Raw genomic sequence first — 15,160 nt, 5'->3', positions numbered from 1 at the left:
GGAGGGAGAGGTGCTGTCCTAAGGTGGGTAAGATGGGAATACGGCTTACTGTTTAAGGTTGATCCTGAATATCAGGGACAATGTCCCAGGGACAGGGCATTCTAGAAGATGCTCAACTCTTCCCTGAAATTTGTTCTCACAGAAAGGGAGACAAACTGGGGAGGGTGTCAGCTTTTGATGTGTCACAGCTGCCCAGCTAAGCTGGTCCACCAATGCTTCCTGCAGGGATGGTGAGGGTAGAGAGGGGTTCTAGTGCCCAGGGGAGGGGCACGTTCTTGCCTCTGGGGTGGGATACCTCCTGTTTATCAGCTCCGAGAACTACGGATGGAGAAGTGAGGAGCAGGGACTGAGTAGGGATGGAATGTGGCCCTAGTAGTTCCCTTAGAGTCTGCAGATAATGCTAAGGACCAGAAGAGGGCTTCGGCCTTCCTCCCAGCATGCCTCGGGCTCTGGAGGCCCTCTAGAGCTGAGCTGGGGGAGTGGTTAGAGCTGAGGTGGGCGGGGAAGGGGGTGGGATCCGGAGATTGACAGGGCTGATGGATGCCTTTTCCAGCTAAGGTGTTCAGCAGAAGCTAGAGTCTGGGGAGGAGGCATCCATCTGCTGAGGGGTCAGGAAAGGCCAAAGGCCAGGGGCCAACAAAAGACAAGACAACAGACAGCACAAACAGGCCCAACAGGAAACAACCTTCTGGCTAGTGAACATGACTCCTTGCCCCCAGGAGGCCTCTGCAACTTCCTTTCAGCCACAGTTTAACCACTCAGGCTCAGTGCCTGATCCTCCCCTCCAGCCCTGCCTTAGTGTAGTCGGGAAAACAGGGCCCCCGGGGACTATGAGGAAGGCGTGCTCCACAGCAGGCTAAGGGGGCCCTGCCCAGCCTCCTCTTGGCACCAATCAGCTACTACTCAGAGGGCACACTCGCGCTGCGGGAAAGGCAGGCGCCTAAGGATCAGCGTGAGACTTCAGGGTAGCGTTAGCTGCCATCCTTCTCCTGATTCGAGCACCTGCCTCTTAATTTCACTTCCAGGTTCCTACAGGGCAGACACTGGAAGAAACTTAGTTCTAATACTTGCTTTCAGCTGAGGTCTCAACTGGGGCCAAGCTGGGAAAAGCTAACCGAAGGGCAGAAGAGACGCCCAGAGCTGCAAGATGGCCCCATGATGGCCAGTTACCCCCCAACCTCCCCATACACACCTAGAGGTGGAGATTAGCCTCAGTCCCCCCTACACACACATGCACACCGGGGTCCCCAGACAGGCCCCGCCTTCTCCTGTGGACACATTTCAACCTCACCAAATCGGCTAATTATTGACAGTTGGTGAGGAGGAGATTTCACTTTTTCCTCCTGTTAAACTGCTCCTAATTAGCTCCCTGTCACCCAGCCGGCGCCCGCCCGCCGCAGCCTCCGTTCACAGCGCCTCATTAACCTTTCGCTCCTCTCCTGCAGCCTGCCAACAAGATGAGGACAAAACCAGATTGTGGAACAATAGCTCCGGCTTGTACAGCAGCCCCGGGTCCTTAGCCCCTGAGCTCCCCAGGGAACATCGGGGGAGGGGAAACCTGGATATGGGAGAGTCTCAGAGGACTCGGGGAATGAAGAAAGGCAGAGGCAAGGGTGAGTGAGGCTTGGCCAGCACACTGCTTCTTGCTCCCTGGGAGACCTGAGGCTCATTAAACCATAGGGTTGGACTCACTCCCAGGTAGAGAGAACACCGGCTGTCAGAATTAGAAGGGCATTTGTCATTGCCCAATCCAGACCCCCGGAACAGAGAAGCCCATGGACCCAAGGCCTGAACACTGGATGTTCCCCCAAAAGGGTCCCAGACAACAGTGTACATGCAGACGAGGCAGAGGGACAGAGGTGACCACGTTTGCCTTGTTTAGAGGCCTAATCTTCACAGAGGATAGAGCCAGAAAGGCTGCCCTACATCAGGAACCTCTTCAACTACACAACCTACCTTACCTCCAGGAGCCTTGGGGCAGCCACTGCCCAGCCCCTGGCTTTACTTCCGCTGTAACTGTCACCCTATGATTTTATTTCTGCTTTTTTGGAAGCGAGTTCTCATGTAGCCCATGCTGGGGTTCAAACTCACGATGCAGCCAAGGACGGCCTTGAACCCCTGGCCCTCTTGCTGTGGGCATATGCTACCACATTCACTTTACTTTTGTTGTTGTTGGTTTTGGTTTTTTTGACCCCAGGATCGACCCTATGTGATCCTAGCTGGCCTACAGCTTGCTCTGTAGAGAAGGCTGGTCTTGAATTTGTGGGGATTCTCCCTCTTTCTGCCTCTCAAGTGCTGGGATCACAGGTGTGAGCCACCACACCCAGGGACATTTAATTGTTAAACTTGTTTTTGACATTAGAATAAGGCTTCAGGAAGTCAGAAGCCATTAGAAGACTGTCTCAGTCACAAGAGAGAGTAGCCTCGTCTTCATGAGGGACCACGGGGCAGGGAGCTTTTTCCAGGTGTTGATTAGATGCCACCGTCTAACCAGTGCTCCTCCATACCCTAACCCCCCCCCCAGGTCAAAGAGCAGGCCCCATTCTTCCCGTCCTGGGAAGTTTGAGGCCCGCAGGAGGCCAGAGCTCACACACCAAGTTCAGAGTTTATTCCAGAAGCCACCTGTTGGGTCCTAGACACCTTCACTCTGCTCAGTTCTGCATTGGAAAACAAAGCAATACTCGCACAGAAGGTCCTGTAGAAACACAGTAGATTTCCTGTGAGAGGCAGGAGGTCCAGAGGAGGCGCTTTTGGTCTGAAAAATAAGCAGTCTGAACACAAGCTTGGTTTCTCTTCTTATGGCGAGATCTGGGCAGGCTATGCTCTGTGATTCAATCCTGTCTGGACAAGCTGCCTCTCTCATGACCAACATGGACCTCAGACAACATAATTACCTTTAAGCTGCCTCAGTGCCCTCATTTGTAACCAGAACATGCTGGGGACTCTATCATGGGACGATAAAACCTCCCACGTCTCTAAGCCACTTCTGTGGTTAATCTTGGCTTTTTGTTCTTTGGCTTCAGGCCCCTCAATGCTCCAAAGGTTTTGTGTCCCCAGTCTCTTCTCGGGGCTGTCAACAACCACCTCTGACAGACTAGGAAATATCTTGATTTTTAACTGTACTCGACACAGTTAAAATACAAAGTGAGCAAAGACCTAGCATGTGACTTCAGTCAAGGTAGCTATAATTACTATTTGCAACTGACCCTTGGTACCATTCAAGCAGGCAGAAACACTCCTTTGAGAAATAGTAAAACTCTTAGGCATGAAAGGAGAAATGGAAGTTCTTCCTCAAGCTCTGGGACACCACACCAGTGACAGCAAGCTAGCCACCCTAGTTCCTGAACTTGGTCTCCAGGTCTCCTGGTGAATTAATTACTACTTGAGCAATTACTTCTGTTGACAGCCTTGGTGATTTTTGGCAAGGTTGGGTCAGCTCAAGCAAGTCCAGACTCATATGGCAAATCCCCCCCGGCTTCTGGGACACAAGACAGGATCCCTGTACCGCAGAAGTAGCGTGTTGCCTCGTTAGAACTAATTGGGAGCATGAACAAAGGAGCGAGCGCCTCCCAGCCAATTGGCTGATGGCTTTGGTGCCACGGGTTACAGACAGGCCTGAAAATACCCTAGAATAATGTCCAGGTTAGGCTGAACCCTGCTGGGGAAGACACAGCTGTGTGGGGAGTCCTGAAGAACATCTCCCTGCCCTCCTTCTGTAAGGACAGAGAACTTAGACTGTTCCTCCCAACCCGTGAGAGCAGGCAGAGGGAATACAGGAGTCTGGGGCTTCACTAGAGCCTTTTGGAGCAGCTGAATAGACTCCTATCTGACTGGGTGTGGCCTCCAGAGTGTCCCCACCTATCAACACTGGCTTCGGTGACTGAGGGCTGGTCTCTTTTCCAGTAGAGCCAGGAAGGTGCTACATGGGATGACCCTGTCCACATAGAACAGCTTCTGATTTGGTGACCTGGGGGTTCTCTGTCCTGGGTCCCTTCCATAAGGAGAGCTTCCAGCACAGTGGTGCCCCAAAGACCTCAGGATAACCTCTGCCCTGTCCCCAGAGCTTACAGGTGCCTACAGCCCTGGGCTCCAGTGGGAGTTCCTAGGCTCTGCTCTCCCACGAGAAATCGAGGATAGGGAACTGCAGGCTCACACGGAGAGCATGCCAAACTTGGGTGTGTAATAGAAGACAGGATTTCAGCTCCTGCACCGAGCTTCCAGTCTTCACTAAACCCCTGTGGCCACTGTCCCCAGGAACCCCAGCGTTCCCTCCCTCCTCCATTTGGAGCACTCCTTGAAGCAGGGCTAGTCCTCAGATCACTCATTCAGAAGTGGCTTTCTCCGGCCATGAGCTCAGCTGTTGTGAACGACAGTTTGGCTCTGTGCACCCATGGCCCTTACCTCTGATTTGTCATGACCTGTATCCCCACCCACAATTGTACCTGCCATCTGCCCACCCTTTCTACCCATTGCCAGGAGCACAGGGCTCTCCCCTGCCAAGGCTGCTCCCTTGGTCTGTACACTGGTCCTCTTAGCTCATCATGGACTTCACTCTTTCCCTGAAGTCCTTTGTTCTCTCCTGGGGTTTCCCTTTAGCACATACATATGTTTTTCTCCTTATTAAAAACAAAGAAATAAATAAAAGCTCTGGAGATGTGCAATACCTCCCCGTCAAGCCTCACTCTCATTTTCTAAGGACAGGGGCACTCTCCAACCTCAAGGACATTGGACATTCCCATCTCGGTGATTCTGGTTCTGCCTTACCTGGTGGCCTCCATCCTGTCCCTGCAGCCTAGGACACTGTCCTGGATTGTAACCTGGGCGCAGTTCCCCACAGGGCACCTCCACTTACATAGTTCATGGATTCCCATCCCCAGGTCTAACTGACTCAACTCTGTCCTACCTCAGCTCTCCCCTCCTCCCATCTCCATCTTGTGACCAGGTGACAGCATCTGCCTCCTGGTTTCAAACCCGGAAAGCCAGGCACACACCCTGCAGGCTCCCTTCCCCTCTGACACATGCAGCTCTTCACAAAAATCCCAAGAAAGCGGCTGCCCCACTCTCACAATGGCCCCACTTCTCAGTGCCCACTGCCAGCAGCCTGGTCCAAGCCGCCATCATCTCCCTGGATGCCCGCCACAGCTTCCTGATGGTTCCCTCTCCAGAGCTCCAACTCAGCTTCATGAAGCCTCCATGGAGACCATCCATTTGCGACCAAGAATCCTTTGTGCAGTTCTCTGGATGCCATCTTCCCTCTGCCTCAGCCTTCAAGTCCCCAGTACCACCCAGGTCTGGCCAGCTTTACCTGGCTCACTTCACCTCTCTCCACACAGGCAGACCTCACTCAGGTATCCCAGCATCCTGTCCCCAGGGTCACGCCGCCCCCTTCAGGTTCTGACTGTCCAGCTGCCTCTTTCCTTCCACCCTAACCTTCCTTTCTTTATTTGCTATTGCAAGCATCCTTGTGTTGCTCTTTGGCAGTCATCTTTGAGAGGTCCAAGCCTTGGCCAGATTCATTCACTGGTTTTCACTGATTGGTCGGTTGGTTGATTGATTTTAAAGAAAGATTCTCACTCTGTAGCTCAGGCTGGTCACCAAAAAAATGGCTTTGTAGCTCAAGCTGGCCTCAAACTCACAGCAATCCTCCTACCTCACTTCTCCCACCGCAAGCCTGCCATAGCCTAAAAGGTTAGCATTGTAGCCACAAGTCATTATACCTGGCTCTCACCATATGATGGCTCTCACCACAGAGCCTGGCTCAGTACTGGCAGTCGGTACTGGGTTAAGTCATTAACAATAAATGCCACCTCCCCGCCCTGCCCTGGGTCCCCACTGACCTCTGACATCTGCGGGAAAAGGCTGATGGCCAGGGGCAGGGCCAGGCCAAAGGCTGCCAGGCACACAAGGCTATGCACAGGTAGGAGTAGCCGCGGGCGAGCTTGCAAGAGGGCTGTCCTGTGGAGAGAAGGAGGGTCACATGAGGGACATAGCCTAGAATGGCTGGCCATGAGCTGCCCAGATGGGCCCCAGTTACCTCAGCAGCCCAGGACATCTCAAGCCTAGCAAAAGATTGGGCACCGTCTTCAGGGCTTCTCTTAGCTACCACTGCCTTCCTCATATGAAGAACAGGGATGGACCCAGCCAGGAACCCTCAGCTACTTAAACTGTACACAAATTCTCAGAGTGGGCCACCCATCTATAATAATGTGTCTAGCCCTGTACATGGTGATGATGGGGAGGGGTGGGCAGAAGGGACTGTCATCCCTGGCTCCTGAAGAAACACACACATATGAGACATGCTAAACAGCAGGAAAACCCCAGTATGTGCCATCCAGAAAGTAGACACAGAATATACTTGTGCACATATGCACACACATGTGCATGCACAAGCACATGCATGTGACCAAGGATATGCAGCCCTGTCCCGTGCATGAAAACTGGACATCCCACAGATTGCCACTTCCAGCCAAGGGCCATGGGGTGGGCAGGCATGGCCATGGGACATTCTGCAGGTAGCTGCCTGGACTCTAACATTCTCAGTGGCACCCTGAGCTGCTCCTGGCTCCTGACTCCAGGACCCGTTGACAGCTACACCTCCCTGAATGATTCAGTTGTCACACACTCCCTATGGCAGGTTTGGGGGGAGGATTTGGTATGCTGAGTTTGAATGAGTTCCTGGGACCGAGGTGGGCCACCCTAGCTGACGAGAACGTACTCACTACACTTACAAGAAACCACCGTTTGTCAGGATCTACGGCATTTGACCCCTGGAAAGCAGGTAATGCCTGCAGGGTTGAATACCTGCAGCATCTGCTAGGCATGTTAGACCGGCACTAAACCCAACCTCAGTGGCCACGGCAGCCTCACAGGACCAGCCTGTGCGATAGATTACAACAGGAGCTCTTCCCCTTCCCCGACTGGAGCAGGTCTGGCTCCAGTCATAGAGGAGAGGCCCTTGCTGTATGCAGTCTAAACCTTACGTGTCTTCAAATTGCCATACATTAAAGGTTTGGTTAGTCTGATCATGTTGGGAGATGGCAGAAGCTAAGAGCTAGGGTCCAGGGTGGTCTCAGTTCACTGAGGAGGGGTGCTCTTCAGGGACATACAGGAAGTCCAGTCTTCTCCTAAGTTCTCCACTCTGTAAAGGAGTCAGGTTTGTACTGCTTCCTGTTCACACCACATTGGCCTAATGCCCCAGGGGTCCTGCTCACACCACATTGGCCTGATGCCCCAGGGGTCCTGCTCACACCACATTGACCTGATGCCCCAGGGGTTAGGCTGGATGACAGGTGAAATCACCAAAAACTGATGGTCTTTTCTACCTTTTCTCAGATGTTTATTCGAATAAGGGAAAATTGACTAATCCATCCATCCCTATGGGAGCAGGCAAACCCCCTCACACTCTTACCTTCTGGGGCAAACTCAAGAACCCCTACCCCCTCAGCAGACAACAGGGTTGAGAGTGGTAGCTCTCAGACTCTCAGTGCACACTGGAATGGTCTAGTTAAAAGTGGCTCTTGATTCCATGGGACCCTCCTTCAGCTGGCATTAGACCCAGGAACTGGCATTCATGAGTCTCCAGATCACACCTCTGAGAGGCGGCTGCCTTTCCATGTTCTCGCTCAGGTGTTAACCAAGACCCAACTGCTCTCCAATTCTAAGCAAATGCAAAGGTCAGCCAGCTCGGCAGCAGGTAAGTGTACATCATCACTGCTGCTGCCGCTGCTGCACAGAGGAGGGAAATCCTGGCAGTTAGAACTGTTCTCTTGTCCTTCTTGGCTGGCCCAGACTCCATGCTCTGTGTGAGGGTTGGATAAAGCCTAGGTTGAGTTACTGGGGATTGGGGTAAGGGCTCTCCCAGGGAATAAGAGGAACAAGACAGAGGGTGCCAAAATCAACCCCAAAGAGAGTGGCACCCCATTATCTCTCTAGTCTGTGCTAGCCCAAGGCCTCATAGGCCTCCTCTGGGGTCACACAGAGGTTGGAATGAGACCAAGACCAAGTGTGATCATCTTCTCAGGCCTGGGTCTCAGGGCCGACTCCTGGTCCTGTGGCAATTCTCCAAGGGTGTAGGGTTCCTGGAGACATAGCCCTGAGGGTCGCCTAGGGCAGGGACAAATGACAGGTCCCCTGGGACTTCCTGAAAGTAACACTGAACAAACTCCCATCCCTGGGGATTATGACCTTGGGGAGGCAGGCTGAAGTCCCTCTTGTGGGTCCAGGAAGCCCCAGGGGTGCAACCTTTGGGAAGTCTGGGGAGTCTAGTCCAGAGTCCCCCAGAGAGAACACAGCAGGATGGGGGGAGGGGAGAAGAGGAAAATGGCAGGCAGGGATTGGAAAGGCAGCTGGAGGAGTTAAAATATGCAGATGGAGGGATGTGCGAATGCCTGGGAAAAGGGAAGACCCGGAGCACAGGCAGTGAAGGAGCTGGGGGAGCGGACTCAAGGCCCGGACCTCCAGCCAGCTTCCACCACCAATGTTGACTCTTCCAGTATATCCGGAGCCAGGGCTGCAAGGCTTAAGGAACAAACTATAGCCTTCCTGTACATTGATACCTGACTCTGTGCTGACTGACTATGGGCCTCGAAGTCCTGGGTCTGAACTCAGCTTTCTGGGTGGGAGGGTCTACAGGGGAGGTGTGGAAGATGAGGTTTAGGGGTGTGTGGGGAGGTGCTTCCAGTGTAGGTGGATGTCCCTTACTTCCCACTTCGGACTTCTTTTGGTCTCACTGGCATGAGGAGTTTCTTTCCACCTCTGTCTAATCCTAGCTGGAGGCCCAGACTCAAGACCCCAGTGCTCCTGACAGAGAGGATAGACTGAGGCCAGAGGCAGCAAGGCTGCCACACAACAGCTGGTGCCCCCCATTTGCTGTGCATTCCTTCAGCACTTGCAGCGAGGCCCTACTTTGCGCTCCATTAATTTGCAAGTCAGCTGCTTTGTAAGTGTGCTTTTGTCTATTCTCCTTGGCTGTCCAGACTTCCTCACCCAACCTGGCTTAGGAGGGTGGGGGCTGCCCCCTCTCATTAGCCCTGAAATCCTGCACCAAAGAACTCTGGACAGCACAGCTGCCCGTCCTGCAGGGAAAAAACGATGTTCGAGTGTTGACAAGCAAGCAGGGCAGTGTCCTCATTTTCTCTGTGGGAAACTGAGGCAGGAAGGGCATACCTCCCTACTAGGAGTTTCAGCAGGCTGTGCTCTAGCGCTCTGCCTCCCCTGCTATGCAGGCCTGTGGTTTTATAGTGGGAATGAGATTACTGAGTCTGAGGATCAAACTGAGTCTTATCCACCTTAACATTCGTGAGTGAACTGGGATTGGACTGTTCTCTCTCAAAATCACGGCAGGAGCCCAGGAAAGGATCAACTATTTAGCAGGCTGCATGGGGCCTACTACTGACTTCTCATTTCCCCACCCTGCAGTTTCCTAGGGAATGAGGCAGGCCACACAGCATTCCAGACTCTGGGCTAAGGAGGCTTCAGAGTGAAAATCATCCTCACAGCACCTCTCCTAACTCCTAAAACTTTAAGCCTCCAGAATGACCCTCCTTCAACTTTTGGCAAACTCAGTTCCTATGCCTAGAGGAAGTCATGTTCTTCTCCAGCTGATCCATGCTGAAGGAACGAACCAGGTTTCTCCCCACTCCTGTTTTCAAGTACCTGGAAAGTACGCTGAGGATGCTGGGTGCTCAAATAGGGAGGAGGGTGGGACCTTCAGCTTGGCTCCTGCTCTCTGCGGGCGGATTTGTCTACTTTATCCCGGCAAGATGGCAAGACATAAAACCCTGGACCCCCTAGTGACTTCTCACCAGACTGGGGAGATGAGACTTCCTCCTCCCTCAGCAGCTTAGAAACACATTTGCAGCAAGTTCTAGGCCTCCCCAGCTTCTGCTGTCCTTTGAGTCCTGTGCACATAAGAAAACTTCTCTGCCTAATCTGCCAGGTGAGGGCTCTGTCCTACCAGACTTGCACAAGTGACTGAGCACAGGTCTCAGCACTGCAGAAAGCCACACCCTCGTCACCTGGCCCTGGTCTGCTTATCTGTCCTTTTAGTTGGGGGTCTGTCATCTAAGACTCACAGGAGAGGGTTATACACAAGGCCAGAGAGACTAAGAACTTCCCTCTTCAGCCCTATATGTTTTGCTGCTCTTTATTCATTGTAAGTTTCCATGCTAACTTTTTTCCCTCCCCACCCCCACTTTTCTTCATTGTGTTTTCAAAACAGGGTCTCACATTTTAGCCCAGGCTGGAACTTGCTATGTAGCCCAGACTACCTTCAAACTCATGGCAATCCTCCTGCTTCATCCTCCTGAGTTCTGGGTCACCATACCTGTTCCGGATGAATAGTTTTTAACCTCAGTGCCCAGATGCAAAGGCTCTGCCCATTTCTGAGATAAAGGGGTCTCTCCTGTGGGTTCTCAGGACCTCCATCCATTTGTCCCAACGGGTATGCTTTCCTTCAACCATACTGGGTCCTGTGGGGTCCCCAAGAGGGAAGGGTGACTACCAGCTAGGCTCTGTCTCTTGGCTTCACCCGGGGCCTCTCCTGCCCCCACCCCAGGCCTGCTGGACCCTGATTCTTTCCTCCTGCTCTGTTCAGCTATTTCCAAACTGCATCCTAGTCTTCATCCTCCTGCTGCACACTCACCAATAAATAAGGAGAAGCTCTCAACGGGGTGGTGACATCGCACGTCTTCAGTCCCAGCGCTCAGAAGGCAGAGGCAGGAGGATCTCTGAGTTCGAGTCCTGCCGGGTTTACAGGGCTTTGTGTGTGCTAATCATAGGAGCCCTCTTTGATTGGCACTGTGATGCCCCCTGTATTTTATGGACAGTGGCATGAGAAATGGTTGTGGGTTGATTGTCTTCTGAGGGACCCAGGGAGATCATTACTATTCCACTTTCGCTTTATTATAATTAATTAATTAATTAAAAATAAAAACGTGTGGCCTGAGACCCATTATATACTTTAGGCTGGCCTTAAACTCACAGAGATCCATATGTTTCTGCCTCCTGAGTGCTCGGGTTAAAGGCCAGTGCCACCACTCCCAGCCTACTCTTTGTGGTTTTGGTTGTTGGTTCATGTTTTGAAGACAAGATCTTAACAACGTAGTCCAGGCTGGCCAGAATTCACCATGTACCCCATGTTATCTCAAACTCAAGGCAAGTCTACCTCATCGTCTGGATGGCAAAAGTGACCCACAGTCAGACTGTATTGTTGTACTTTGATAACTAGTGTCTCAGGAAGGGTGCAAATCTAGGCTTCTTATCTTAGACCGTCTTTACAACAGGCTGGGACTGCTCACTCACAGAGTGTGTATACACACACAGACTCCCACCAAAACTGCCAGCAGCCCTGTCCCTCCACCAGTGCAGAACCATGCTTCTCCGTGGGGAACCCGACAGCACTGAGTACCGGCCAACTGTATGGGGAAGGTTCTGAGTTTCAGCACCACTGTCCAGAACAGCAGAAGACGGAGTAGGTGCCTCCCATCCCAGAAGCGCAGCAGGCGGGCGCCATGGCTCCCCACCCAGCATCCCCTCTGTTCCCGCAGCCTGACTTACTTCTCCAGCATGGACATGACGATCGGAGGCAGCACCAGGATGGGCATGGGCAGAACCACTCTTGTCAGAGCTGTCTCCAGCAGAGCCTGAGGACAGGAACGGGCTGCGGTGAGGCGAGAACTCGATGCTGGGAACATCCGCTAGGGAAACCGATCCCACCCCACGTGCGAGCGAGGTGTGGGCCCTGCTGCTCAGCACAGCTGGCAGCCTGGGCTCCGCGCACAGCAGTGCTCACGGAGCTGGATGCCAGACAACAGGGCGACACTGCCCTACCCTCCCTCACAAGCCTCTGAGAGGAGCAGTCTCTGCACAGGGCAGGGTAGCAGAAGGCAGCCTCCCCAGCCAGGGATGTACAGGAACCAGGGGTGGGGAAATGATACACAGAGGGCCTAAGGTGCTGTCAAAACAAAGCCAGAACAAACTGCAGAGCCAGGGGGCTCCCTGAATGAAGCTATAGGCTACTTTTTAAAAACACAGTCCCTTAAAGATAAAGATTTGTAAGATCCTTGTCTCCTGGCTCTAAGCTTTATTTTTTTTCTCTCTCAATATCCCAAGGCTGGCTTTGATCTTGAATCTCAGACTCTCTTTCCTTCACCTCCTGAGTGCTGAGATTACAGGCACGAGCTACCACCCCTTGATTGATGTGGCACCGGGAATCAAACCGGGGGCTTTGTGTGTGTTAGGTTAAGTGCACTTCCAACTGAGCTACAGCCTTGGTAAGAAAAGGCAGGCTGTGTAAGGGGCATGAGCTTTGGCTGACTATGTACAGGATCCAATGGAGATCTGCTCTGGGGTTTGCTTGGGAGTCCATGGGATGGCGGGAGGCATAGCCTGAGGCCCAGCTAAGTGGCCATTTGTGTTTGGACAGCCACTGCAGAGAGTCCCTTTGAGTCATGGGCTCCTGCTCTTAGAGGAATGCCCAAGAATGTCTCACAACATATAGATCCCCAATGAGACCAAGATAGGCCAAGCAGGGTTGAAAGAAGCCTGGGCCTGCAGAGGACCTGGGTGTCCTAGGTCTGTAGGAAACAATGTCACCTCTACCATCTTCACAGGGCACCCTGAAGGGAGGGGTTGGGATAGAGTAGGGCAGATTCCCCCCTAATGAGGGTCTTTCCAGGTCCCAGCACAAGAGCCTGTGAGCAGGATATGAAGGCGGAGAGCCAGGGCAGGGAGCAAAGAGTGAACTGCTCTTATGACACCCAGACCTGGCCCTTACAGGAAATAAATGGACCCTGACTTCCCCTCAGTAGAAGAAGAAGGAAGAAAAGCTTAGAGGCTTATCAACAAGAGCAACAGAGACTGGTACATGTGTGATGCTCTACCCAGGACAGTACGACAAGCCACCAGCCACTATCAACAGGAAGGCTGAGAAAGCACAGGACATGTATACTGGTGTGTGTGTGTGTGCGCGCGCGCGCGTGCGCACGTGTGCGCACGCACTCCCAGAGAGGTAATGGCCTCATACCACTGCCTGAAGCTTCCCATTCACAATCCACAAGGTTGTGAAGGCCTAGGGCATGGAGAGAAAGCCCTGGGGAGGCTCCTCTGCCCTCTCCAATTAACACCTCCGAGAAAGAGCTGGGTCCTGAGGGGCTGGGTTAAAAAAAAAAAAAATAAGGACATTTCACAGTGGAGATAAGAGGGAGGAGGTTGGAGAGCAGTGAAGGAGTGTCTAGGAGAACAAGCCTGACAGGGAGCAGACTGAGGAGAGGTGGCAACTGGAATCAGGAGGAGACAGCTTGAGAAGCCAAGGTCCTGTGACCAGAAGACCTCGAGGAACACATAGGCTATGTATGGGAGCATCAATCCATTCCTGCAGGGCTTAGCCCCTGGGAAACCCACGTGTCTGGCTGCGATCTTTGAGGAGCCCACGAGGTTGCCATCAGCATCCAGGACATCAATCCCTTCCTCTAACTCCCCATACCGCATCAGGACCACGTTGCAGATATTGGCACTGGCTGGAGAGAGAGGAATACAGAGAGGGGGTAGTGAGGCACGGATGGCTTCCCACCTGGCTCCATCCTCCAGCTAGGGCTCCAAGCCCCCAAAAGTTCTGTGAATCTAGAAAGGTGAGAGTCCTCTGTTTTGGTTTCAGCCTTGCAAAAGATGCTAAGGTCTTTGGAGACACAGGAAGCATAGACCAAAAGGCTTTGGGAGCTGCCACCTATAGAGGGCGCTGCTCACCTCTCTTCTGGGGCCCGGTCTCTAGGCAGGGGAAACAGATGTGCGCGCAGCTGCTCCTCTGGCCCTGGGATGCATGCCCCTGGGGCCTGATGTTCCCACCACCAGAAACTCGGTCCCTTGGCCATAAAATGCTTTTAAGTGCCACTCCCCAAGCTGAGCCCCGAATGTCACTAGTGCAGACCAAGAGATGAGCATCCATAAGAAACAGCAGGTGAACCTCCGGTACCCAGAGACCGGGTCTGGGGGAAGCAAGCCCTTCCAGTGGTTGAGCTGCTCCACTCAGCCATACCTCTCCATAGCCTCAGCTGAGATCTTAGGGACCTAAGGTTGACAGGAGGTTCCTGGATCCTCAAATTAGCAATAGATGAAGGTCGCTGGTCCAGTTACCCCTATCCCCTTAACAGGAGCTCGCAGGCCAGGCCCAGGGCGGTAGACTGATATAGATCTGGCCTGAAGTCCTCCAGTTCTGCTTCATGATGGGAATGGGGAGACTTGGGGGTGGTAGGTGGGTGGTGGGAAATGTGGTGGTGGGGGTGACAAATGCAGAGCCTGCCTGCTCCACTCCTCCCCCCAAAGCGCCTTGCTGTGTTTAAAGTTTTAATTTTTGCTAATTAATGTCAATTAATTTTGTATAATGAGTGTTTAATTTTGGGGAGTGTGTGAGCCTGGGAGCGACTGCAGTTCTGGGCTGTGAACGCTGATTAGCATCAACACCTGCTGCTTCCCCCTCTCCAGTGGGGGGGCACCCGGGTTTGGGGAGCCGTGAGGGGTGGTAGGGCTCAGTGGGCAAGTGGAGTGGGAGGGAGCCCACAGATGCTCCCGGACCCGAGCCAATGGCCGGGGCATCCAGTAGTGCAGGGTGCTCACAGCTGGGGGACAGGATTCTGCAGGTGAAGTCTGGTGTGGGAGCCAGGGCTCTCTGAGACTCTCTGTCCTATTGTAATCAAGTAGGGAGGTGGGATAAGCCAGGCGAAGACCGGGAGGCACTGCAGTCTCTGGAGAGGGAGAGCCGGGGAGCAAACAAGCTCCGAAATGTATTTCGAGCGCATATGCTACCTTTGCGAGTCTTCGCTGTTTCCACACGATGCTGATCCACACTTGCCACGGCAGACCTTCTGTGGCAAGAACTCAAGCCTCATGGCTTCTGTACCCCACAATTTACTGTTATTTGTGATTCATGGTTTGGGGATTGGGGTGGGGGTGTTACTGGCACATGGCTGACAGAGACAGGGATGCTTTGAAACACAGCTTCTGCAGAATGACATTATCTCGCACAGGACATTCCTACAAGTAATGACCCCCCCCCCCCCCCCCCGCCCAAAGTCAATAGTGCCCTGACAGAGAAACTCACACCCTGGTTGTTTTGAGATGGGGTCTCTCCGAGTATCCCAGACCATTTTCAAACTCGTAATTCTCC

At 53.0% G+C, this 15,160-nt stretch overlaps 1 protein-coding gene across 3 annotated transcripts in view; it reads right to left on the bottom strand.

Moving 5' to 3' along the window:
• Nucleotides 1-15,160, bottom strand: part of SFXN5 (sideroflexin 5) — a 119,432-nt gene that overhangs the window by 10,748 nt on the left and 93,524 nt on the right. For 2 of the 3 annotated variants that reach the window (XM_080932340.1, XM_080932341.1), the window contains exons 11-13: nt 13,402-13,517; nt 11,557-11,642; nt 5,838-5,955 (exon numbers count right to left, since the gene is read on the bottom strand). In XM_080932340.1, the coding sequence (XP_080788466.1) occupies nt 5,838-5,955; nt 11,557-11,642; nt 13,402-13,517 (320 nt within the window). The remainder of the gene's footprint in view (nt 1-5,837; nt 5,956-11,556; nt 11,643-13,401; nt 13,518-15,160) is intronic. The other variant, XM_080932343.1, reaches the window with a different exon arrangement.

This window comes from Micromys minutus (assembly GCF_963924665.1).
Source record: "Micromys minutus genome assembly, chromosome: 18".
NCBI classification, from domain to species: Eukaryota; Metazoa; Chordata; class Mammalia; order Rodentia; family Muridae; genus Micromys; species Micromys minutus.
The sequence above is the reverse complement of the archived record's forward strand: the minus strand, read 5'-3'. Positions and strand labels throughout refer to the sequence as shown.